This window comes from Biomphalaria glabrata, chromosome 7, assembly GCF_947242115.1.
Source record: "Biomphalaria glabrata chromosome 7, xgBioGlab47.1, whole genome shotgun sequence".
Lineage (NCBI taxonomy): Eukaryota > Metazoa > Mollusca > Gastropoda > Planorbidae > Biomphalaria > Biomphalaria glabrata.
The window spans coordinates 40604796-40631215 of NC_074717.1; the positions used below are offsets into that span (position 1 = coordinate 40604796).

General features: G+C 37.9%; 1 protein-coding gene across 1 annotated transcript; it reads right to left on the reverse strand.

Annotated features, from left to right (window-relative positions):
* Window positions 1-15465: 15465 nt before the first annotated feature.
* On the reverse strand, window positions 15466-24789 carry LOC129927148 (uncharacterized). Its single transcript, XM_056034389.1, has 4 exons — window positions 24761-24789; window positions 19195-19931; window positions 15654-15745; window positions 15466-15522 (listed from the first exon to the last, which is right to left on the reverse strand). The coding sequence occupies exons 1-4, from the start codon at window positions 24787-24789 to the stop codon at window positions 15466-15468; spliced, it is 915 nt and encodes a 304-aa protein (XP_055890364.1).
* Window positions 24790-26420: the final 1631 nt, after the last annotated feature.

Sequence of the window (26420 nt, forward strand, 5' to 3'; positions counted from 1 at the left end):
TGAGATTGATACAGATGCCATCGCCCTGTTTGAGAATCTAATTAGATAGGTGTGGTGGGTATCTATAACTTTCTCTGTTCCACGTGATCAGAGTGTTGGCTGGTAGATTCAGACAGCTAATCCATCTAAATCATTGTAGGTGTTTTATTCTATTTATAGAACTTGAACAAACGTCTTTTTAAACAAAAAATGAACTGAACTTTTATTGGCAATATATCAACTTCACCTATCACTTTATAGTAAAATCACTGAATTTAGAAAGCCTTCAGGATACAAGACTTAATAGTAAAATAGCAATTATACATGAAACACCGAACCATAATCTTCAAATCCAAAATCAAATCCTTATAAAATACTCAGAAAGAAAGATAAAGGCATATTCCTCGTTCCCTAGTGCTATTAGAGCATGGAATGGGTTGCCTGAGTCAGCCAGGAAAAACAAAGACTTGGCAGAATTTAAGTCATTGGTTAACATACATGACTAAGTCATCATTTTTTTTTAAAGTAACGACTGTATTTTATAAGACAAGATAAGATAAGATAAGATCCTTTAGTCTGTTGGACCGTTGGGGCACCACACACAAATTTGTCAACCGTCTTTCTCCATTCCTCTATGTCTTTTGCCTTGAATAGAACCGCTTTCAATGGCAGACCCGTCTATTCTGTTATGTTGTCTTCCCGTCGCTTTCTCTGTCTGCCTCTTCTTCTTTTTCCTGGTACTGTTCCCTGAAGGAAGGTCTTTGCAAGCCCTGAAGACCTTGTAATATGGCCATAGAGTTTTAAATTTCCGTTTTTGTTTTACAAATTTTAGCAGGCCATCGTGTAGTCCAATCGCTGCAGTAACCCTGCCTCTAATCTCTTCGTTTATGATGTGGTCTTTAAAGTGATACCTAGGATCCTTCTGTACCATTTTAATTTCATTGGTCGGATCCTCCTCTTTAGCTCTGCAGTCAGCGTCCAAGACTCACAAGTATATAAGAATGATGCTATCACCAGAGACAGTCTGACTTTGGTGTCGAGGGCTATGCTATGGAAAGACAAAGGCATAACCCTAGCCAGTATATATAACATTTCAATTCCAATGTAGTTATATGTAGAAACACAAGTGTAATAATCAGATGTTGAACAGCTGAAAGACAAAAACACTCACTTCAGGAATACAATAGACACACGTTCTTTAATTGTCTTCAGCTTCTACTCTAACTGGCTGAGCAGGAGTACGAATCTCTAGCAGAGCTGTATTTGCTGAGCGCCTAAAGAAAGCGCGGAAACCTTCCACTGGTCCACAAAGAAGATTGGACCAAAGCGCTCTGAGCACGCTATAAGCAGGAAAATTTGGACCAAAGCGCTCTGAGCTTGCTAAAAGCAGGAAAATTTGGACCAAAGCGCTCTGAGCATGCTATAAGCATGAAAATTTGGACCAAAGCGCTCTGAGCATGCTATCAGCAGGAAAATTTGGACCAAAGCGCTCTGAGCATGCTATCAGTAGGAAAATTTGGACCAAAGCGCTCTGAGCATGCTATCAGCAGGAAAATTTGGACCAAAGGGCTTTGAGCATGCTATCAGCAGGAAAATTTGGACCAAAGCGCTCTGAGCATGCTATCAGCAGGAAAATTTGGACCAAAGCGCTCTGAGCATGCTATGCAGGAAAATTGCGCTATAGAAAAGCAATAACGAAACGAAAACAACAAACTTTTATTTCAACTGACTTTCATCGGCACACACACACACACACACACACACATATATATATATATATATATATATATCATCTAATGGTCTTACTAGAAGATACATCAGAATCTAATTAGACCATCAAACACACAAACACACACACATATCTTCTAATGGTCTTGCTAGAAGTTACATTAGAATCTAATCAGACCAAACACACACACACACACATTTAACAAATCTGGACGATAGTGGTGACGTAAATGATGACTTAGAATGTTACAGACAGTAGGGGAAGACATTTAAAAACAAAACAAGCAATGGTCATTTTGACTTCTAGTAATTTAAATATTCCAATTCCATAGACGACTTTATCCACTCTCTTTCACTCACCATAATCATCAACCATAATCATAGAATCAACTATAATCATAGAGTCAACTATAAATCAAAGAATCAACTATAATCAAAGAATCAACTATAATCAGAGAATCAACTATATTCATAGAATCAACTATAATCATAGAATCAACTATATTCATAGAATCAACTATAATCATAGAATCAACTATAATCATAGAATCAACTATAATCAAAAAATCAACTATAATCATAGAATCAACTATAATCATAGAATCAACTATAATCATAGAATCAACTATAATCATAGAATCAACTATAATTATAGAATCTACTATAATCATCACTGCCCCTCCACCAATGCGGTTATTCTTTCCCCATCCTCTCCATGCTGCTCATAGCCAAAAACAAACACAAATTGTGGACGAGAATTTCAACCTTACCCACCAAACGAGACCGCCATCTTGAGTCAACAAGCAATAACGTGACTAGCTGACGAGAACTGACGAGAACGACTTCCTAGCGATCAAAAAACTAGGCGCGTTTTGAAAAGTAAACATCGCATTTGCTTTTTTTTTTTTTTTTTTGCTTCGTCGGCATTAGCAAGGTCTTCATCTGACAAGCATGGGAGGCTGCCTAGGAAGCCCATGATTGAATCTGTACCACTAAATTCCTTGTGAGATTTTCCAACATCCCTGTGTTGATTCTCTGTATTGGTTTTTGGATAGGGGCAAACAGTATTTCGACGGTCATAACATCCGGGAAATATGGCGTCGTCCGTCCGAGGATGTTGACTTGGTCATCAAATCATATGGGTAAAGTGTCGGAGCAGTTGATCCTAAAACTAGTGTGCGGTTGTGACTCGGACGTGTTTGTTTTTTCTAAACAAACCAAGTCAGGAATTATCTGGTATTCTGCAGCAGACCAGCGAAAACTGTGTATGAAAACTTCTATTTATCACATATATAGACCTAATAGATCTATAATCCATAATGCAGTCTTTACAATAAGAAATGTAAAAGTGTTTTTTTTTCTTTTAATCAATCCCTACTTTATTTCTTTAAACGCAAGCTTAAAATCTATGGTCATATTACAAGATCTTCGGGGATCGCAAAGATCTTCCTTCAGGGAACATTACCAGGAAAAAGAAGAAGAGGCAGACAGAGAAAACGATGGGAGGACGAAATAAAAGAATGGACGGACTGCCATTGAAAGAGATTATAACTAAGGCAAAAGACAGAGAGGAATGGAGAAAGACGGTCGACAAGTCTTGCATGGTGCCCCCAACGGTCCAATGGACTAAGAGATAGGTAAAGGTAAAAATTTCTTTGACGCCATTCGGAACAATTTTATTCGAACTTGAGCCTCCTTGTTAGGTGGCCAAGCGGTTTTAGCCTCTCACTCATGCATCTCACGATTCTTTCACAAGAGGGCAATGCTTCTTCTCTGAAGTATTGTATAACTGTTGCATGAAATCAGTTGAACACAATACTGGTATCGATATTAGTATCACTACAGTTAACCTAAGCAGTATCGATGCCGTATTCACACCGGTATCAATACCAGCATTCATTTCGCTTCTCGAGTTATCCCTGCTAATGACGTCATCAGCTTCATGACGTCAACAAAGCAGTGATTCAACATTCAATGGGAAATCTAAGTTCCCACATTGCATTTTGTGTTCAAATCTCGCGCTTTCTTCATTTGTATGTCACAGAAACATTCTGCGTTAACCGAGTTTCTACAAGTCTCAATTCTTCTAGACATCATGCTTACAATTACATCTATCAGCGACCGTCGATTCCAGGGTGAAAATATTTGGAAAATGTTAATGAGCAAGGGAGTTAACCTGTCTGAGTCATAGTCATTAATTTGAAAGTTAACTCCTTTCATCCGTGACCTGAACAAAATTATCTACTGGCTCTGTTAAGTTCACCTTCTTCGCCTTTCCTCGCGGTCCCCTAACCTCGACAGAGCCTTTTCAAATTGTCCAACATAAACAATGATTTTATGGGGGGGGGGGGGAGGGCGGCTTCTCATTCAGTATGTCACTTTCACCATCACCCCCGTTTGTTCCCCCACCCCTCCTAAGTTACTATCAATTAGCTAGCGATGATGATCCTTGTAGTGGCAACGCTTCACTCTGGCGTCTTGTCATTCCTATAGGGGCCTCACACCCTGAAATAGATCGACAACTTACCACGACACACTGAGAAGGGAAAACTCCGACAGATCGTTTTTCGGAGTCAACTTTCAATGTAACAGTATACATTTGAATGGGAAGCTCTGTGATAGCACAATGCAACATTCACTTACTTTCTTATTAAAACACACACACACACACACTTTTACCACTTTCAAGTCCAGGTCGTAAAAATAGTCCTTTAGTTCGTTTTACGACTTTCGTAGCGACATTTGGGTAGTCGGAATTCTCTCAAGTTCTCTGACACCATCTTGTCAGCTTTTTCTATATATGGCAACGTAATGCTTCCTTCCTACCGAAATGACTTTGTGCAACAAGCGGAAGGGCTTAGACAGTATACTTCTGCAATGCTAAAAAGCGCACAGCATTATCAAAAATTAAACAAAAAAAAAAAGCTTATCTGCACTTCCGGTATTTCGTACACCGGTTACACCAAAAAGCTAGCTATTTATAGTTTTTTTTTTGGTTAAGCCCTGAATGAATATCTCCGTATATAAGAATGGAAATTAATTATAGCTTATTAAATAGAAATTTTTAAAGCAAAAACTTTTATTATCCCATCGATCCTAATTCAAACAGGGCGTTAGAAGTTTGAAGGTCAGACATGAAGCAACCAGGAATGAAAAAAAAATAAATTAATACATATCCGTGCTTCTAATTGAAAACCGCAACATCAACCTCGAAGCACAGACAAAGAAAGGAAACCGGATATACAAAATTTAAAACAGTATTTCTTTGATCCTAGTTTTTTAAAAGTGAAATGAAAAAGTGGGGGGTACAGGAAAAGAAACGAAACAAAGCGAATGAAATGTTTAAATTATCGTTTATGGACGTGAACTCAAACTGTCTGGCACACTATGAAACCATTATTTCCATTTCCGTAATAATATTTAAACAAAAAAAAATGAGATCTGAAACCTTTATCATCCACCCCCCCCCCCCCCCAACCACATTCTACAGACCACTCTTCCACCCCCCCCCCCATTTCGTTCGTTCTCTCCATCCCTTTCTCTAGGAAAAGACAATTGCCATCTGTATCCAAACACGCTGAAATGCCTAAGACAACATTCTGCAGACGAATCAAAAGCAGGTCGCTGGATGAGGAAATCTAGGACAAATCCATGGCAGACGTCTTCCGTTTGAGCTCGGCGCGCCGATTAACATATGACGTCAGTTCAGTCAAGCTCTTCAACTATATTGTGTTCAAATTTGGTAGAAATAGATTAATAAATCAATTAAAAACAAATTGTAAATATTAGAGAAAAAAAATTAAGTTACTAGCAGTATACACCGGCTAGGCCCGTTAATTTGTTCCCAGGCTTTATATTGTTTATTATGGCCGAATCAATTCCATCTTTTCTTTTTTTTTTTCTTTGAATTTTAATAAACGGGCCACATTTTAACTATCAACCTAACATACTTTTATAGCCCGTGAATTAGTGTATCTGTTTCAATATGTCTCTCTTTTTTTTCTCTGTCTCTCTCTCTTTTGCTCTCTGGAACCCCCATTTTGTTTATTTTAAACCTGCGCATCCTAATTTCTCCGACATAGACTTTTGACTTGATTTGGAAAGACCCTCTTTATAATGCTCCCCAGTCACACGCACGCCTATTATTTTTTGGGCCCACCCTCCCCGGCCAAAAACAAAAAGTTAGTCCTTAGCATGATTTTTATTAGGCTTCTCAATTCAATCTATATTTTATTTCGACAGTTACCCCCCCCCCCCCTTTTTTTTTTTTTAAATATATTTTTTTAAATTTAATTTTATTTTTTTTGCACATTTTTTTGCCGAATTTCCTGTTCCCCTTTCTACATTTATTTTGGTATATTGTTCTCTAAAATAGAAACAAATATCAATTCGGTTTTATTTATTAAATTTTTGTCATCTCAAACCTTTTCAAAATTGTGTAGCGAAATGACAATAGATCTAGATTTATCTTTTGAATGCTATTAGTCTAGAATTAACTTTTTTTTTTATTGTTGACAGTGTTACAAAGTACCATATTCCTTGCTCTCTCTCTCTCTCTCTCTCTCTTTCTCGAAAAAAAAAAAATCCTAGATTTATCTTTTTTATGCTCTTAGGATTGGTCGCGTCTAAAAGGAAGTGGAAATGACGTAAGGCATATTAAAACTAAATATACCAAGGGAAGAGGAACAAAATTTGCTTTAAAAATACGGAATTCGTGATATTGAAAAAAATGTTTTATATGTAGACTGCGGTCCTTTTGGGAAATACCGAAAATAAAATACAAAGGTTTGATAGAAAGCTTGCGGTCTTTTTGGGAAATACCGAAAATAAAATACAAAGGTTTGATAGAAAGCTTGCGGTCTTTTTGGGAAATACCGAAAATAAAATACAAAGGTTTGATAGAAAGCTTGCGGTCTTTTTGGGAAATACCGAAAATAAAATACAAAGGTTTGATAGAAAGCTTGCGGTTTTTAACGAATAGCGGTCCTAAGGTTGTGAACCTATTTAAAACCATTCTTTGCAACTGTCTAGGAGGTTAAAGAAACCTGTGTACGAAATTTCATGCAAATTCGAACGACCGCTTAAGAGATTCCTTGATCAATCAGTGTGTCAGTGGTATTTGACAAATATGTATATAGGAGAGACTATAAAAGAGAACAAATGTTCAGATATTGAAAAAACAAAAATTCTCAATATTTATATAGCTATAGGTAATAATACTTTGAATTTTAATTCTACAATGGACTGTTTAGTATTTGGATAATTAGGTTTAATAGTATAAATAATGATAAATGCATAATGACTTGTTATAATCATTGATGACATTCTGGGTATCAGATACCAGGAAACGAAGATGAGACTGTACTGTTAGAAGCCAATACTCTTGCTGGCCAAAATGAGGAAAAACTTTAATGTTGCGAGGAGACGAAAGCTGAGCTGATATGGTCATATTGTATACCCACTGTCAAAAGTTATCCTTCAAGGTACAGTCAATAGTGGAGGGAGCATGAAGGGTCGTCCATGGCTGGAGTACGAATGTGGCTATACGTCTGTTTAGTATGTACATAAGTACTTTCAAATTCTTGAACACATTGATATGTTTGTGATTGTTAAATGAATTAACATTGCTGTTCATGTATTTATACGCGCCTGTTTATCATGAACTTTTATTAGTATTGTTCAGTTATTAAGCATTACGCACAATTGTTCTCGCTCTCTCTCTTTCTTTCTCTCTCTCTCTCACTTGATAATGTTAATATATATTGTTATAACAATATATATATATATATATATATATATATATATATATATATATATATATATATATATATATATATATATATATATATGCGTGTGTGTGTGTGAAATTATCAACCACCACATGTACCATATTCAACACAGTCGTTAGACCAACCACTACCTGAAACTATTAACCGCCACATTTACCACATTCAATACAATCATCAGACCAAATAACTCCTTGAAACTACCACATCTACCACAGTGAACACAATCCCCAGACCAACTCCAGCCTAACATGTCTCCTACAGCCACCTAGCCTCATCCTTGGTAAAACAACAACAACCAAGACTACGTCACGTCATCAAGCAATATATAACACTATCCCTTCTACGTAACCAATTTCGAGGAATCGATTATAAGATAAAAATCTAGCCAATTATCATCATTAATTAAATCTTCCGCTCTCCAGTCCGATACTTTTATAGTCGATACTATCACGGGAGACACTAGGAGATAACTTAAACGTATCTTTCTAAATACAAACTTTCCATTGCCCTTGTAGCTGAACACACATTTTCAGAAATGATGGTAAGAAAGCAATTACTGAAATATTGTTATGTTTAGTGAAATGGACGTTTTTAATATGTTATTATTGGTTTCTAATTAATAGTCCATACAGTAAGTTTATGTTAGGATAAGCTAAGAATTAGTTGATAGTCATGTGACTTTTTAAAATACATTTTTAAAACAATTTAACAAAACTGCAATGATACTTTTTAAAAAAAAAGAAGACTTCCTCTTGGTAAATAAAAAAAAAAAAACTCCCAGAGCAGACGACATTGAGGAGCAGAAGTACAGATCTATCTATATATGTTTATTATATAATAGATATATAGCACGCTACTGTACGGCAGTGAGTCGTGGACTACCTACACAAAGCAAGAGAGAAAACTAAACTCATTCCACTGGCGCTGCCTTCGAAGGATCTTAAACATAACATGGCAAGAAAGAGTGTCTAATACTGAGATTCTCGCGAGAACGGGCCTTCCCAGCATCTTTACAGTCCTCAGGCAACGCCCCCTGCGCTGGCTTGGACATGTTCGCCGGATGGAGGACAATCGCATCCCTAAAATCATTCTGTACGGGCAACTTGGCATCTGGCTCAAGAAAAACTGGTCGCCCCCACCTCCGTTACGTGGATGTGATAAAACGGGATTTATATTCAATGAACATTGATACTGACCATTGGGAAGAGATAGCCCTAGACTGCATTAGTTGGAGAGAGACGGTGACCAAGAAAGCTATGGACAGCGAGAAAACATGAGCCTCAGCTCTTGGAGAAAAGCGTGCCACATGGAAAATGGCCAGCTCCTCTACCCCCAAAGCGAAAGCCACCTTGACCGTTTGATCGTCTTAAGACCTGCTTGAGCGTCAAACAGTAAAAAAAAAACAACAACCTGTCTGAACCACCGTTCTGTCTAGGAGAGACTCGAGTCAATGCCTATGTAAAGCATTGCTGTTTCCAATGCCTTTGGCAACCCGGACGCATGCTTGGCTGGTCATGGCCGAAGGCCGAGGGCACCGGGAGCCTCCGCCATTTTCCTTCGCTATACCAAGCTAACCGTGGGGGACTCGCCATTTATGTAACGGTCCCTTGAGGAACGGCGCATGGATTTGTGAAAGGTTTATGGTGACTCTTTTACAACTCCGCCCGTGCAGTGGGTCGACTCTCGCCTACCCGTGGGCATCCCTACGGGAGTTTTGTTTTGCTACCCATTTAGCCTAACCACTTCATTCAATGGTCGTTTCCACACGAGCGCCACGATGAGGCAGAGTAGCTCGCTAGCGCCACCTTGACCTGCAATATATGTGGACGGGAGTGTCTTTCCAAAATAGGGCTCCACAGCCATATGAAAAAGTGTTCGAGATGAACCATAGTCGTTCTACGACTGAAGGAGGCCAATAAAAAAAAATAGGTCTGTGAACATAAGTGATCAAATGCCATCTTTTGTAGTTCGAAGTCATGTTTAATCGATTCTAGAACTTGTGCAGTTAAGAGAAGTCTTGTGCATTAATTCACTTTTTGTAAACGAGTATATACCAACTGAAGAGAACAGCACACTATTTTTCCTTGGCACAGTCTGCAAAAGAGCTCACAGCTCAGCAGAAAAAAAATGCTGGCTAGAAGAAGAAGTAGTAGTAAACGAGTATTGTGAAAGGAATATATTTTCACAACATTTTTTTTCAGTATTACTGTGGGCGGGTGGCGGAATAGTACAGCACTTAGCTTCTGAACCGTCTGCCCTATATGGTCTGATGGGGCTACTTGACTTAAGTATTATTAAATCAATTTGTGAGTCATGACGGGTTGAGTGACAATTGGAAATAAAATATTATATTTTAACTCTTTCTCTCCGTAATTATTTACCACATTCTGGTGGAATCAAGGTTGGTATCGTCAGTTAGGAGAGAAAGAGTCAAATGTCAGGTGTGACATCAGTTTTTTATACATAACTTTCTTATTCTGTTAACAACTTTCAATTAGTAACAAGATCTGGACTTACAAAAGTAATAGGATGTTGGACGTGCTAGGAGGTGATTCGATCAATAAAAAGACATGTTTGTGCCACAGCATCTCTCTACAGTCAACACCTTGTCATACCAGGACCGGATTAGACTTGATAAGGCCCAAGTCTGTTTGAGATACGGGGCCCATTGTAATCATCATAATGCCATGTATTGTTTTGCTTTCTATTCATCAATTATTGTGGGCCCTCTGGCAAATGGAGCGTCTAAACTTAAAGCCTGCCTCGTATATTTGTATATGTGTGTAAGGTGCTTATTTTAGAAAAAATCAATCCCTCTGTAAGGAAATGAGTTGCGTTGTTTCGTAAATATCTTGAAACTTGGTAAAACTACATGTAGATCTATATATCAATATATACACATGTGCATGTCCACAAAGTGTCATTGTTGTTTAATTAGTGCAGTGATGTTCTATCTAATTCAGCCGACGGACAATTTTAGTTTAATTTCCAACACTCGTCTTGGGTCCCCTATTTCGGGCATCACTGAATTAGTGCATTCACTATAGCAATTGTTTATTACCAAATAATGTTTATACTCAAAGTAAACATTTATATAAGGATGTCCTAGTTATAAACACAAGCACACACACTAACACATCTCCACACACACGCACACACACTAACACATCCCCCCTCACACACGCACATACCAGGGATCGTTTCACATGGTCATAACTCCTGAAATCTCCTCTCTGTCTTACCTGCTGCTCATATCCTGATCATCTAATGTCTTTATTTGTTGCAATTGTTGATGACGTAATTAGATAGCATTTCCTGTCACCTCCAACCTTCACCTTGGCCGACTGAAATTTTTCCGTCGAGATGTTTACCAGGTTCGTTGACCTCATCCAAACTTCCTCCCCCCCACCCCCCATTCTTTCAACACTTTCTAAAAATCTCAATACTATTTTTTGGCGTATTTGTTCAGAAACTGAAGGATTAGTCCATCACACATTGGTTGAAATGTCCCTAAACCTTGATTCTTACTGTAACAAGCAAAACATAAAAAAATTCTTATAAAAAACAACAACATAAAAGCTTCTATTAAATAAAATTGCAGCATTTATTTCGAATCAACCTTGTCAATTTATTTGTAGTAGACTAACAATAATAAATGTGTACGATTCGAAAATATTTTTATTAATTGTTTTCGTTTAAAGCAACTTTCATGCTTATGGCCAGCTCAGTGCTTTATAGCCCAATCAATTTTGTGGGCCAGTGATGTTGGAAAGGGGAGGGTGTATCTGGGAGAAGGTTTCCATGCTGCCTATTCTCTACACAAGGCCTATCTTCTCTAAGCTTAGTGGACCCTTCTGTTTCTACATACAAGAAAATTTATTAATTACTACTAATTGATGAACTTTGTTTTCATTGAATCATGTATTGTCATCGACAATGAATAATTGTGCAAAGTGTCAACTTTATCTGAGGTTAAGAAGTGGGAATATAGATGTTTGTTTGAAAAGTGGACGTCAGTGTAAGCATGATATTATAGTGAGGTGTGTGCAAGGACTCCTTTTCAAATTTTGTTTTATTAATGTTTATAACCCAAACAGTAAAAAAAACAACAACACATAAATAGCTTATATGTACAAATACCGGTTTAATATACTTCATGTTTATAAATTACTATCATAAGAAATATACTAAAATATTCAATACATATAGCCTGCTCATATAGGGTACAGAAGACAAAAGGATGTTAATGCTTCTCTTTTGGATGTTGAAATGTCCCTTTCAGATAAAGCAGTAATACTGCAAGACTGTTGGAATTTATTTCGATGAAGATACAGGTGAAGGTAAGCTTGAATATTCAAATTCTAATTTTGAAATCTAAAAGTGACAAAACAGACGGACAGTACAATACCAATAGCACACTCTACCTAATTCAAAAAAAAAAAAAAAGAATGACCAAAGATTTATCAAGTGGTTACGTGTGAAGACTACGCCTTACACTCTATTGGAGATGTGCAGTGGGCGTCGAAAGCAGGGACATTAATTTAGTGCCAACGTTCGGCAGACGTATGACATTGGCGCTGAATGTGGAGAATATAGGCCTAGGTATGAGAATATTTCTGGCTCAAGATGGTCGCCTGTCTGGGGACTACACTTCTAAGAACTGGGTGCTGTTCACTGGACCAAAAAAGAACGAACAACAATCTGATGTCAACTCTTGAAGATTATTACACAATTACACATGAAACATCCCGACCACTTGATTATTACACAATTACACATGAAACATCCCGACCACTTGATTATTACACAATTACTCATGAAACATCCCGACCATTTGATTATTACACAATTACACATGAAACATCCCGACCATTTGATTATTACACAATTACACATGAAACATCCCTACCATTTGATTATTACACAATTACACATGAAACATCTCGACCATTTGATTATTACACAATTACACATGAAACATCTCGACCATTTGATTATTACACAATTACACATGAAACATCCCGACCATTTGATTATTACACAATTACACATGAAACATCCCGACCATTTGATTATTACACAATTACACATGAAACATCTCGACCATTTGATTATTACACAATTACACATGAAACATCCCGACCATTTGATTATTACACAATTACACATGAAACATCCCGACCATTTGATTATTACACAATTACACATGAAACATCTCGACCATTTGATTATTACACAATTACACATGAAACATCCCGACCATTTGATTATTACACAATTACACATGAAACATCCCGACCATTTGATTATTACACAATTACACATGAAACATCCCGACCATTTGATTATTACACAATTACACATGAAACATCTCGACCATTTGATTATTACACAATTACACATGAAACATCCCGACCATTTGATTATTACACAATTACACATGAAACATCCCGACCATTTGATTATTACACAATTACACATGAAACATCCCGACCATTTGATTATTACACAATAACACATGAAACATCCCAACTATTTGATTATTACACAATTACACATGAAACATCCCGACCATTTGATTATTACACAATTACACATGAAACATCCCGACCATTTGATTATTAAACGTTATCATTCAATGAAATTCTATTACTGTAATTCTAATGTCATTGGCTCCATTTCAACAAGTTTCTTTCTATTCCAAATACTATCAGCCAACATTTCTAAGTGGCTAAACGAAGCAGCTTTGGACTTACTCTTCTAGTTAAAACTCACTTTGTTTTGTTTCTCTTATATCTATCTACACTTTCTCCCATTTAGCCAGACATCTCTATAACAGTTTCGACTTTCAGATAAATATGTCTGGGAAAACAAATGGACTATTGGCTCTCTACTGACTCTCTACAAAACTTTTTTGTTGTTTTTACTAAGTTCGCTGATGACGTAACTGAAGAAATGTTTTGGCCTGAAAACAAAAACGAAAAAAAAAAAAAAAGTAGAAAATTAATGGCGGGAAAACCCGAACTTAATCCAATTTGGACTATTTGTTTATGTTACTAGGATATTTTATCCCGAGGCATTGTATAAACGAAACACCGGTATGAATGGCTGAACATGTCTCCAACCAGGCCAAAAACCGTTTTCATATTTTAATTGAAAATCCCAGAGATATGAAACGTTTACTTTATCTCCTTCATCCAAAGCTGGTAATAAAACCTTTTTTCTTTGTGTGTGTGTGCGCGCCTTCATTTTTTTAAACCTATGTTCAGTCTTTGTTTTTTTTTTTCTTTTTGTTCAGACGGTGTCCTGGAAAAAAAACTTGCGCCCATAAAAAAATGACGATGATACAGATCCAAAAATGATCAACTGTGTTGTTTACGCTGAGCCCTATCAGAGCAGGAAACAATTATCCGGCAAGCATAACTCGTGTTTACACGGATTGCCGCCACTTGGACTACCGCTGAAACATTTGTGGTTTTATAAGGAGGGAGAGGTTCACTGTCTACTTAGCTCAGGAGAGAAACGGGTGGGGAGCGCGGCGGGTGGCTCGCGGGCTCATTCCGGATAATGGGAAGGTTTCCCTATTAGCCGAGCCAGGTAGAAGTCTTTTGTTGTAAGATTCCAAACTGATATTGTTCTCAAGAAAAATGAACATTGTTTTTATAAATGAATCGATTCTGACTATGTCGGTATGAACAATAAGACAAGCTGTATTTCTCATTTATTGAAGGGTAATGATGTTTCATAATAAGCACACATATATTAGACATAAATGAATAGCAGTACCCGGGACCAAGTTTTTAAGAGAGAAAGTAGTCTTATCTTATCTTATCTTATATAATACAGACGTTACTTCAAAAAAGAAGATGATTACGTCCTACGCGTCATGCATTTAGTCATGCATATTAACCAATGACTTAAATTCTGCCAAGTCACTGGTTTTCCTGGCTAGCTCAGGCAACCCATTCCATGCTCTAATAGCACTAGTGAATTAAAATGCTACGAAAATAAGGGCATGCGCCGACCAAAGCTCGAACCTGTGACTCTGGATTCGACACCACTGCCTAACGATAACGCACTAAGCGAACTTAACCTCTAGACCAAAAAAACATTCTTCTGATCCAGAGTCATTTCGCCCGTAAGCAAATTACCACCCCAGTGGTCAAAGGTCACAAGCCCTGGCTAGCCCCTTCGTTGCATTTTAATTCACTACTTTCTCTCTTAAAAACTTGGTCCCTGGTGCTGCTATTCATGTATGTCTAATATATATGTATGTATCAGATTTGTTTCAGCACCTAGCTTCAACTCTATATTTACGTTCATAATAAGCAGTGTGGCGAAACTTTTATTTTGCTTATAATACAATAAATTTAAAAGTCTATATATTTATAATTAAAGTTACTTTTAGACTATTTGTCTATTGAAAGGTTAATAATAAAGGATTGCTATTAGGGTCAACATACGGCTGAGAAGGAAATGTAAGAAACGAAGAATTGGATAGAGAAAAAAAGTGTCAAGAAATTGAGCAGGGACTGAACAGAAAGGACAGTAAAAAAAGTACCCACTGGTAACGGAACTTATTACCTTAAAGCATGGAAGAACTGCCACAATACAAGACAAAGACAATAGATGTTTGACTGAGGAAATAAATGTGATAAGTAGTACAACTGAATACTGGTCAGAGTTGTAGAACTTTGAAATCTCCGGAGATCCCGAGTTATTAGAAGTCCCTGCAGTATCCAACATCGACGGATATCCTATTCTTCGCTTGGAAGTAGCCTCAGCAGTGAAAGCCCTGAAAAGAAAAACTCAGCCGTAGTGGACAATAGTCCGGATGGACTTCTAAACGCATCGTGATAAACTATGATAAAAGCACTTTTTAAGATTTTCAACGAGATCTGGCAATCAGGAGTATGGGCCCAAGCCCTGGACCCAATCATTCATCATCACTCTTACAAAGAAAGGCAATTTATAACTCTGTCAAAACCACCGCACCATCAGCCTCATTAGCCATCCCAGCAAAGTCCTGTTAAAAATTATATTAAAACGGATAAAACTTATAGCAGACAAAATTATATCAGAAGAACATGCGGGGTTTAGACATAATCGCAGCAAAACAACAACAAAAAAAAAACAACAACCTTAACTTCAGGATACTCTGCGAGAAACACCTTCAATACCAACAGAATCTTTTTCCATGTCTTTATTGATTTCAAGAAAGCTTTCGACAGAGTCTGGCATTGGGCATTCTGGGCGACAATGAAAAAGTAAAGAGTAATTCACAACATAATAAAAGTAATCCAGAACCTCTACACCAGCGGTTCTCAACCTTTTAAGCTCAGCGACCCCTTTTTACAATCCCCCACTCTGCCGGGACCCACACAGCGATAGAAGAATAGACAAAACAATCCATTTTTTCGATGGTCTTTGGCGACCCCTGGCAAATCGTCAATCAAGCCCCAAGGGGGTCGCGATCCACAGGCTGAGAACCCCTGCTCTGCAAGCAGCAGACCACTAGTGCAGTGCACTTTCAAAACAGATTGGAGTCTAGTTGAAAACCACAGTTGGAGTAAGAAGGCTGCCTACGTTCACCAACTCGTTTCACTATCTGCATTTAAAGGATAATGAAGACGAAAAGGTGACCAGTGTCAGACGTTGTGAATACACAAATTAACGGTTAGGTGAATGTGAAGGTGAATTTAAAGTACAAGCAAAAAAACAACAAAACTTTAAAAAAAAAACAAAGCTTATCTAAGGGAAAGAACCACTAATTACTGCCAAATAAAACAAAATTAATTAATTAGTACTGATTGATTAACTAATTGGTTAATTTTTTTATTGATTCGTGTTTTGTCATCGACTATGAATAATTACGCAAAATTTCAACTTGATCCGAGAATGGGAAGTGGGAGAAAAAGCGTGTCAAAACGTAATAAGGGGATTACATCCATATTTACACTCACATCTCTCTTTAAGTAGCAGTTATTCCCCTTATATCAAACAAGATGCTTCATCACCAATAATTAATTAACTAATTGGTTAAATTGTGTTTATTGATTGATTATTGATTATTGATTGTCAGGTTCAACGAATAATTGTGCGAACTTTCAACTGAATCCAAGAATGGGAAATGGGGAAAAAAATATGTTCAAGCTTTTACCAGACAGACAGACAGATAGACAGACAGAGTAAAAAAATATATATATATATATTAAGTTCTGAGTACAAATATTTCTAGATTGTGATGAGCTGATGACTACGTATTCCTAGAGTTCACCGAGGGGTCACTTACGAGTTGTATACAACACAATTGGCCCGACCTAACCTCGCCCTTTACAACGCCTATATTAACTCTATCTGTATTTTTCTTGTTAGTTTCTTGTATGTTGTTAAGATTTTCGCAAGCAATCAAGTTTTCGACCAGTTCTACTAATCCAACCATCTTCAAATTTTTCATACAAGCTCATGCTGGATGACAACGCAGAATCAACGTAAAGAAATCAACCAGTTAGTTCATCAATGAGTCGTAGTTAATTATCTTTATATAGAATACATGTGCTAAGCTTGGGGAGTTAAGCTTGGTCTGAAGATCAGGATTGTCACATTGAAAAGGACGTTTACGTGAACAATATATAAAATGGGAGAGACTTACGTACTTAAGACTCACAAAAAAAACAACAACATAAACACACAAACGAAAAGCACAGACACACGCACACGCGCATAAACATATATACACACACACACACTAAAACTACACATACACACATATATCTATCTATACATGAGTTCCATATAAACATAACTACCCACAAAATCGCATAGCACGGATATAAACACAAAAGCTAATTCCTTCCCTTAGAAGGTGCTCATTTGCTTGGAAAATACTAAGTAATGTTTGTGACAGACATTGTCTTTCCTTAGATCCTCCTTTATCCGGTTCTGCCCACTAATGGAACTTTCTTTTAAACGGTTCCAACAGTGATTCTGAAATATTTCCGTCAGTTTAATTCAAAAGATTTTTTTTTTCAAAGGAAACGCAGGGCCGGCTTTCTCACAGGTGTTCTGGGGGCCACGCACAAACACAGGCGCATGGATAGACTAACCGTTTGAATAGATGTCATGTCTGCATGCTCGTATGTAAGCGCTCACACACACACACATGGGTGGCCGGCTCCGGGGCGCTGTCTTTCCCCCCCCCCCTTTTCCCAACCCAACACTGCTATTTATCAAATTGTAGTTGGCTAAGTCTTGTTCCTCCAATTATTAATCATACTCTGTGTCTGTGAGTAAAAGTGTTTATATATATATTGTTGCGACTTTGAAGTACACTAAAAAAAAGTAAACTCACCGATTGTGAGGTCGCCGATATCCTTCTGGTTGCAGAAGCACAATCCACTACGAACAGTCAATACTCCAAGTAATCGAAATAATTTCACAGTTCTTCTAACCAAATGTACATACAACTATTCACAAAAACCGACCCAAGAAAAACAATCCTCCGTTGAAAAAATCCGCGATCATAAACTCCAGTTACTTTACACATCAACACACTTGCTCAGGTCAGTTTCGCCTCCAAACATAAACAAAATTCAAAAAGTTCTCACGTGGGAAAAAAATAGTCAGTCGGGGGGAACAAGTTTACAGCAATATATACATATTACACAATACAAAACATGATACACTTTGAAAGAAAGGCCCTTGCCGAAGACAGGCACAGAAGACGTCAAGAAAACTTAAATAGATTCCGGCGGACAACGTCTTTGTCTACATCAACGTGGCAAAATATGTAGGTCGCAACTGGGTCTGCAGTGTTTCATGTTTAATCTTGGAACCAAAGACATTGCCTTCATTATTATTATTATTATTATTACTATGTTAGAAACGAACGAGTATTCATTATCTGGCACTGCCAGTGTCGAGTTTCCTTAAAGAAAAACAAAACTCATTGTGTTCCCTTTATCATTGTCCATTGAGATATTTTCTTTGCTTTTTTTTTTTCGTTTTAATTTTTTTACATTATTATTATTATTATTACTATTATTATTATTATTATTTAATACACCAGAATCCATTTTCTTTTGCTTGCAGCAATACTCTTTCAATATGGTGGTACTTGGGCGTTGTTCAGTTGGTCTAGTTACGACCCAATCGTCCTCTTTCATTTTTACCCCTTAGGTTCCAATACATCGTCCCCATATATCTCCATATCGCTTTATATATATGTATTTTTTTTTTAAAGTAATCGTCTAAACTAGAGTCACTCTAGAGTAAACAAAGAGCAGATTACTGTGATTTGCGAATTTAAAAAATTCTTTATGTGTGGATGCTGTAGCTTCCCATTGTACAAAGAATGTTGCAGAAGTATCGGTGAATGTAGGAATGTTTATCTTATTGGAAAGAAAAATTGGGATTTTTGTCAGTTGCCTCTCTGACCAAAAGTCAGAAAATAAGTCAGAACAGAAGTCAGAACAGAAGTCAGAACAGACGTCAGAACAGAAGTCAGAACAGAAGTCAGAAAATAAGTCAGAAAATAAGTCAGAAAATAAGTCAGAACAGAAGTCAGAACAGAAGTCAGAACAGAAGTCAGAACAGAAGAAGTCAGACAATAAATCAGGAACCAACAATACTTTATACTGTGATTAAAAAAAAAGTGTCTATGTGACTAGTTTAACTCTTTCTAATGTTACGTCATTACTCTCTTCCCTACTCTTTGCTTTACTCTCTGCCCCACTCTCTGCCCAATTCTCTGCCCATTTCTCTTTCATACTCTGCCCCATTTTCTTTCCTACTATATGCCCTCCTCTCTGCCTCATTCTCTTCCCACTCTGCCCACTCTCTTTCCCACTCTCTGCCCCATTCTCTGCCTCACTCTCATCCCCACTCTCTGCCTCACTCTGGTCCCCACTCTCTGCCCCATTCCCTGCCCCAATCTCTGCCTCACTCTCATCCCCACTCTCTGCCTCACTCTCATCCCCACTCTCTGCCCCACTCTCTGCCTCACTCTCATCCCCACTCTCTGCCCCATTCCCTGCCCCACTCTCTGCCCCATTCCCTGCCCCACTCTCTGCCCCATTCCCTGCAACACTCTCTGCCTCACTCTCATCCCCACTCTCTGCCTCACTCTCTGCCTCACTCTGGTCCCCACTCTCTGCCCCACTCTCTGCCTCACTCTCATCCCCACTCTCTGACCCATTCCCTGCCCCACTCTCTGCCCCATTCCCTGCACCAATCTCTGCCTCACTCTCATCCCCACTCTCTGCCTCACTCTGGTCCCCACTTTCTGCCCCACTCTCTGCCTCACTCTCATCCCCACTCTCTGCCCCATTCCCTGCCCCACTCTCTGCCCCATTCCCTGCCCCACTCTCTGCCCCATTCCCTGCCCCACTCTCTGCCTCACTCTCATCCCCACTCTCTGCCTCACTCTCTGCCCCACTCTATTCCTCACTGATTTCTTGACTGAAACTTTAGAGAATTATTTCATGTGACAATGATAGGGGCAAACAAAAGTCTCAGTTTTTTTTGTCAGTGGCGTAGCTAGGGTCCAAATTCGAAAGTCCTCCCGGGCCTCCCCACTAGGGAGCCCCTAAATGAATTCCCTATATTTTTTTTACAATAAATATTAAATTTTACGTCACTGCCATTTAATCTTGATATTCACATGGTCAAATATACTAGCCAGTATTGATCTAGACAGTGTTATACATGTCTTTGCTGCACAGAAAGCTAGACGTGAGGCGATAGGAATTGAGATTTGTCACTTGTATGCATTATCTCGCTAATAAACAACAGTATCATTCATTAAGAGAGTCTTAATGATTATTTGTGTTAATTTTACTAATATACAGTACCATTTGAACTTAAGACATATATTTATTAGGTACATTATCTCATGTCATAATGCCGAATGTCGAAATGCAGACCCCTAAAAAGGTGAAGCGTAAATTGAGAAAATGTCTCCACGTCAGTTTATTATTGTGACGTAATACGACTCCTCGCTTGTTGCCAAGAACAACGGAAGTTGGTTAGCGACATTACCAACTAACAAACCAATCTGAACAAGCGTCTGGTGTGACGGCACTTCGAGCATGTTTCGTTTTTAAGTATAAAGGCTAAAAATAGCTCATGGGCGTAAATGAAGGTAAAAGTTTAAGTATTTTTTCAACTCTTGATTGTTCACATATTTTCTAGATTTAAGCTTGAAAAGGTATAAAAGATACAACAGAAAGATCGTGCTATATTTCAGCATTAAAAAAACAACAACAATGATTTACTGCTACAGGGGTGAACGACTGTATAGAAAATACAATAAACATGTATATATGTGATCCTGCTGGACCAAGTAGAACAATGTAAATAGACTTTGTGTTTATTATTATTAATTATTTTTTTTTTACATATATCTGATGAAGGCCTAGTGGCCTAAACGTCCTTTGTTCTACTTGATCCAGCAGGGCAGTTACATATATGCATGTTTATTGTATTTTTGCATTATTTTATATTTTAGCATGTTCACTGAGTAGATTATGTCTCGTTCATTTTATGTATATCGTATCTTTATACTGGAAGAATTCTTCGTACCTGTTTATTTTACAGTTCAAGTTTATACATTTGAATTCAACTTCATTTTTACATAAACTCCCAGTATCCTACACTATTTAGACAACGGATTCACGTCACGCTTGAGTGCTAGTGTCACGAGATCGAGATCTAAATACCCGTAACACGTAAAAGGTACACAGCACCAGCGTCAAAATGTTGCCAGCAATTTGTTAGAACTTTCACCATCACTTTATGACAAGCATAACGTATGGCAACAAATGTTATAGTTGTATTTCGGAAACAATATGAGGTCCTACTAAGGACTTTGTTTTTTAAAAAAATAGATCAACTTGAAGATAATTATCTTGAGCTCATTAGCAGCGTAACGGGAGGAGTCAAAGCTGAATTAATTAACAATGTATCCCATGTCGTTACTAATTTTGACGAGTTAATGGGCTAGAATAAATTGGAGCATTAATGCTAAGACATTATGACCGATTTTATGACAAAAAAAATAAACCCATTAATAAACTTTATGGTCATATATATATATCCACCGTGCGGTACAACATTGCAGGCAACATATTTAGCTGGCATATGTCCATTCTTACTTGTTAATATGTTTTGTATAATTCAAATATTTTTGATGTTGTTTCATTTCCAGATCATTGCATGATACATTTCAGAGATTTTTTTTCAGCAGGCATAAGCCAGGCAACAATAAAATAAAAAGTAGGAACATGTATCCGAAACGAAACATAAATCTTAGAAGAATAAAAAATACAATGATATAAGCTTTACGTTTCGTGCAACTCTAATAGAAAATTATTTAAAAAAAAAAATCTAATCTACCTTTTTTAAAAATAATTTATTGTCTGCATTTTTTTTCTATTTTTTTATTTTTCGTTTTACTGATGTGGCAGTGGAATCACGATAGCCTCGTTCTACACAGCGGGGTGCAAAAGTAGGTATACAATGATAAAAAGGGAGAAGACATGTAGCCTGTATATTTACTGCATTTATTACACTAACAAACTAATGTCGCAAAAATTATCTTTTCAATCAAAGCATTCATTTTGCTTAATTGGTGGGAAGCGTGGTCGAGATTCTAAGTGAGCTTGGCTTGGCTACCTATGCAGGGGGCTCGACACCCGACTCGGGCAGAGTTGTGTTTACTGAGTGCCTAAAGGCAGCACGGAAAAACCTATCTCCTAGATACCCCCCCCCCCAACTAGTCCATAAATGAGATTGGACCAAAGCGCTCTGAGCATGCTATTAGCATGAAACTAGCGCTATATAAAAGCCATAATTTAATGTAGGTACATAGCCTACTTTTAACCCTTTTCTTTTATGCAGTAACTACATACGTTTTCTTTTTGTATCACTGTATACTTACTTTGCACCCACTGGTATATATATATACATATTAGTGACTCTACTGGTCTATAAAACGACTAGTCTTCTTGTCACACAACAGTGACTGTGGCAAAATATGACACAAATGGAGAAGCGGCACTAATAAGTGAAAGAAATGGAGATTCGGTCACCAATAAGTGAAAGAAATGGTTCTAATCTGACCAGATGTTTTATCACATTCATAGTTTTTATCCTCTTTGCACCCGCCCTTCCACCTCGCCCCTGTCCGTTTTTTTCCCCCATCCTTAATCTAATAAACTAGATCAAGATCACATTGAGATCAAATGTAAGACTGGAAAATATTTCATCCCAAAATATTTTTTTTCTTGGTAACAACTCTACACACACACAGACACACAAACACACACACACACACAAACACACACACACCACACACACAAACACACACGTTCTCTCTCCTATATCTCTCTAAGCTCCAGATTGTTATTGTCATCATGGCAACAATTCAAAGCGCGTGTCATTCTCAGTTGTCCAGTTTTAGCATCTAAAGATACTTTATAGATATATAAATAAAAAAAAACAAAAAAAAAAAAACAACAGAAAAGCGATCAACCTTTTCATCAGTAGTCTGAGGAAATCTAAACTTGCATCTTTTCAATAGAGTGACCACCCTTGAGAATCCAGGTTCTCTCCCCCAGCTCGCTGACGTCCTGACGTGTTTCAATTCGTGAATTCTACCAACATGAGCTGCCAACGTAAGACATTTCAAGCTAATTTCACTCTTAGATCTCTTAGTCTTTCAAAGCTTTATTGTCAACTTTCTTTTTTAACAAAAAATTCTTCGCTTCTCTAACTTTATTGATTCGCAAGAGAAAAATGCTAAGTAGTCTATTCTTTCTTGTGCTAATAGAAACATCTTTAATTTAAACCTTTCCACCCCCCTCCCGCCCAAACACATCCTCCAATATTGAGATTTTATCGTTTAGACTCTCCTAACAGAACTCTTTCCTCTCATTCTCTGAACACCCCCCCCCCCCCCCCGCGTGTACTGTCTAATTGAAATGCCTTTCCTCATGTAATGCGTTTTATAATGGGTTTGGGCTTTTAGTGGATGTGCAAGTCTGATCGTGTGTACATGTAAGTCTGAACGCGCGCGTGTGTGTGTGTGTATAACGGTGAGAGTGGGTGTTCCTGTCAAACAAAATGACTAGATAAACAATGAATCTTGAAATGAATTTTGAAAGTTGAATGGCGAGGGTCTGACGATCCCATGCAAAGTTGGACACAGAAAGGAAAGTTATAGATACTCATAGGGAGCATTCATTTATGACTTCCTCGAGAACTGGGGAGACTCTTGGTCTCAGTTTCTACTATATTACGTGAGAGAGAGAGAGAGAGAGAGAGAGAGAGAGAGAGAGAGGGGGGGAGATATTAATTGGAGGGGAATGACAAGAAAGAGAGGCAGTGAAGAGTGGAAAGATTGTGTGGTTATGGAAGGGGGGGGGGGAGGATTGATTGTTAAAAAAAGTGAGAGAGAGAAATAAAAGAGATGGAATATTTCTGCGACTCTATACGTGAAATGGAAAGAGAAGCTGGAATCAGAGAGAGAGAGAGAGAGAGAAAGAGAGAGAGAGTGAGAGAGAGAGTTAGATATACAGGTATAAAGGAAGAGGAAGAGAGAGAGATAAAGAGAACGAAAGAGAGAGAGAGAAAGACAGGTATAAAAGAAGAGAGAGGGAGACAAGTATAAAGAAAGAAAAAGAGAAAGAAAGACAGGTATAAAGGAAAAGAGAGAGAGAAAGAAAGACAGATATAAAGGAAAAGAGAGAGAGAAAGAAAGACAGGTATAAAGGAAAAAAGAGAGAGAAAGAAAGACAGGTATAAAGGAAAAGAGAGAGAGAAAGAAAGACAGGTATAAAGGAAAAGAGAGAGAGAAAGAAAGACAGGTATAAAGGAAAAGAGAGAGAGAAAGAAAAACAGGTATAAAGGAAAAGAGAGAGAAAGACAGGTAAAAAGGAAGAGAGAGAGAAAGACAGGTATAAAGGAAGAAAATGAGAGAGATATAGAAAGACAGGTATAAAGAGACACGCAAAAGGAAAGCGGGTGAGACAGTCTTAGCGAGAGGTTATAATTACAAGTTTTGCATAATGAACATTGAAACGAATCCTTCCATTTTAGTGCACACTAAAACAGACGAGATTTACGAGCCTCACTACCCCCCCCCCTCCACCCCCCCCAAACCTTTCATTTTACGTTTGCTGAATAGAACTGGGGGGTACGGGTCTTTTATTCTTCACTTACTGCATTTCTCTCTCTCTCTCTCTCTTTCTCGCAGACACACCTACCTGTCCTTATTCTCTTCTTCTTTGTCCATCTTTGAGCCCTTACCTTTCTGAGTTGGGGGGGGGGTAGCCCCCAGGCTGTCACAGAGTACCCCAACAGTTGTAGCGTGCTCAAGGGCGGAGAGAATATAGTCTTTTCCGAGAAGTATGAAATGAACGCCTTTGTACAGTTGAGATTTTAAAAAAATAATAATTTTTTGACTTTAATATTTTACTGAATTTTTTTTTTCTAAATTCATTTAGTTGAGCTTTGTCTATTAGAATATTTTCTCGTTAAGTTGTGCCCAAAGAAATCTAAATGAATGTCTAAATTATTATTATTATTATTATTATTATTAAATGAACTTTCTCTGAGTGAACTTTATTTAAATGAACTTTATTTAAATGAACTTTGGCTAAATGAACTTTGTCTAAGAGAACTTTATCTAAAATCTAAAGGAACTTTGTGTAAAGGAACTATGTCTAAATGAACATTTTTAAACTGAATTTTATTTAACTGAACTTTGTCTAAATGAACTTTGTCTAAATGACGATGATTGTGGGAAGCGTGGTCGAGAGGCCAAGTGCGCTTGAGGTTCGACACCCGACTCGGGCAGAGTTGTGTTTAGTGAGCGCCTAAAGGCAGCACGGAAAACCAACTCCTAGATACCCCCTCCCCCCCCACTGGTCCACAAATGAGATTGGACCAAAAAGCGCTCTGAGCATGCTATAAGCATGAAAGTAGCGCTATATAAAAGCTATAATAATAATAATAATAATGATTACATTAATTTGAACAATGGAGTGGGACTGGAGAGGGGGGGTGAGGGTAAGAGAAGACTATAAACAGAATAGAATAAAGGAAATGTACAGAAGGAATTAAAAATATCTTTCTTCTTACTGACTCACTTTCTCTCTCTCTCTCTCTCTCTCTCTCTCTCTTGTTTGATAGGTGTTACTGGACATGTGTATTGGTGGGACGGGATCTAACTGCAGGAGAAACTGTTGGGAGGGGGAGGGGGGTTGGAGGCATCGGGTAAGATTAAATGGACAATGATGAATGAGGGTGAAGTCGTTAAATCTCGCTTACCCCCCGATTGTGGTCTTTCACGTCAGATTAGCTTAGTAACAGATAGTAGGCAGGGGCGGATTCCGGAAATGGGATAAATGAATGAAAAAAAAAAAGAAATTATCCGCGGATAAGCGGATGTGCGTTGGAATAAGGCGGGAAAGGTTTATGCACTGCATATCTATAATTCCTCGTGCTTCGTCGTCTGCCGTGGTGAGCATACACTAGAACTCAGAGCTAAGACAAAGAAGTCAAACTCTTTTCTGCAAACAAAACTTAGTGCTCAGTAATCCGTTTCACCGATTTAAGGGTTCTTAACTCTAAAGCAAGTCCACAACGGCGATAGGCCCCCACGATGACCGTTTAATCGTCTAAGAGCTGAGCCGAAGGCTCTTCGGGGTCTAAGTTTGAAAAAAAAACCCTGTTCGAGCGTCAAACAGTAAAAAAAAGTATTGTTTTATCATCAAATCATTTGACGGAGAAATCGTTTTCCTGCTTTGTCACGTGACTGACTGGAAATGCAGGACGTTGAAAGAAACTCTTGAGATAAATAATCGCAAGGAACATCCTTCGAGATTCAAATGTTCTTGGACAACTACGTGACCAGGGACAGCT

Excerpts from the sequence above, each read along its gene's own strand:
- LOC129927148 (XM_056034389.1), bottom strand. The coding sequence starts at position 24,789 with ATGGACAAAGAAGAAGAGAATAAGGACAG. Across the intron at positions 19,932-24,760 it reads GAAGAAGAGAATAAGGACAG|TGGGGCAGAGAGTGAGGCAG; the intron begins GTAGGTGTGTCT and ends TGAGGAATAGAG. Across the intron at positions 15,523-15,653 it reads TTGAAGGTGTTTCTCGCAGA|GACTTTGCTGGGATGGCTAA; the intron begins GTATCCTGAAGT and ends AATTTTTAACAG.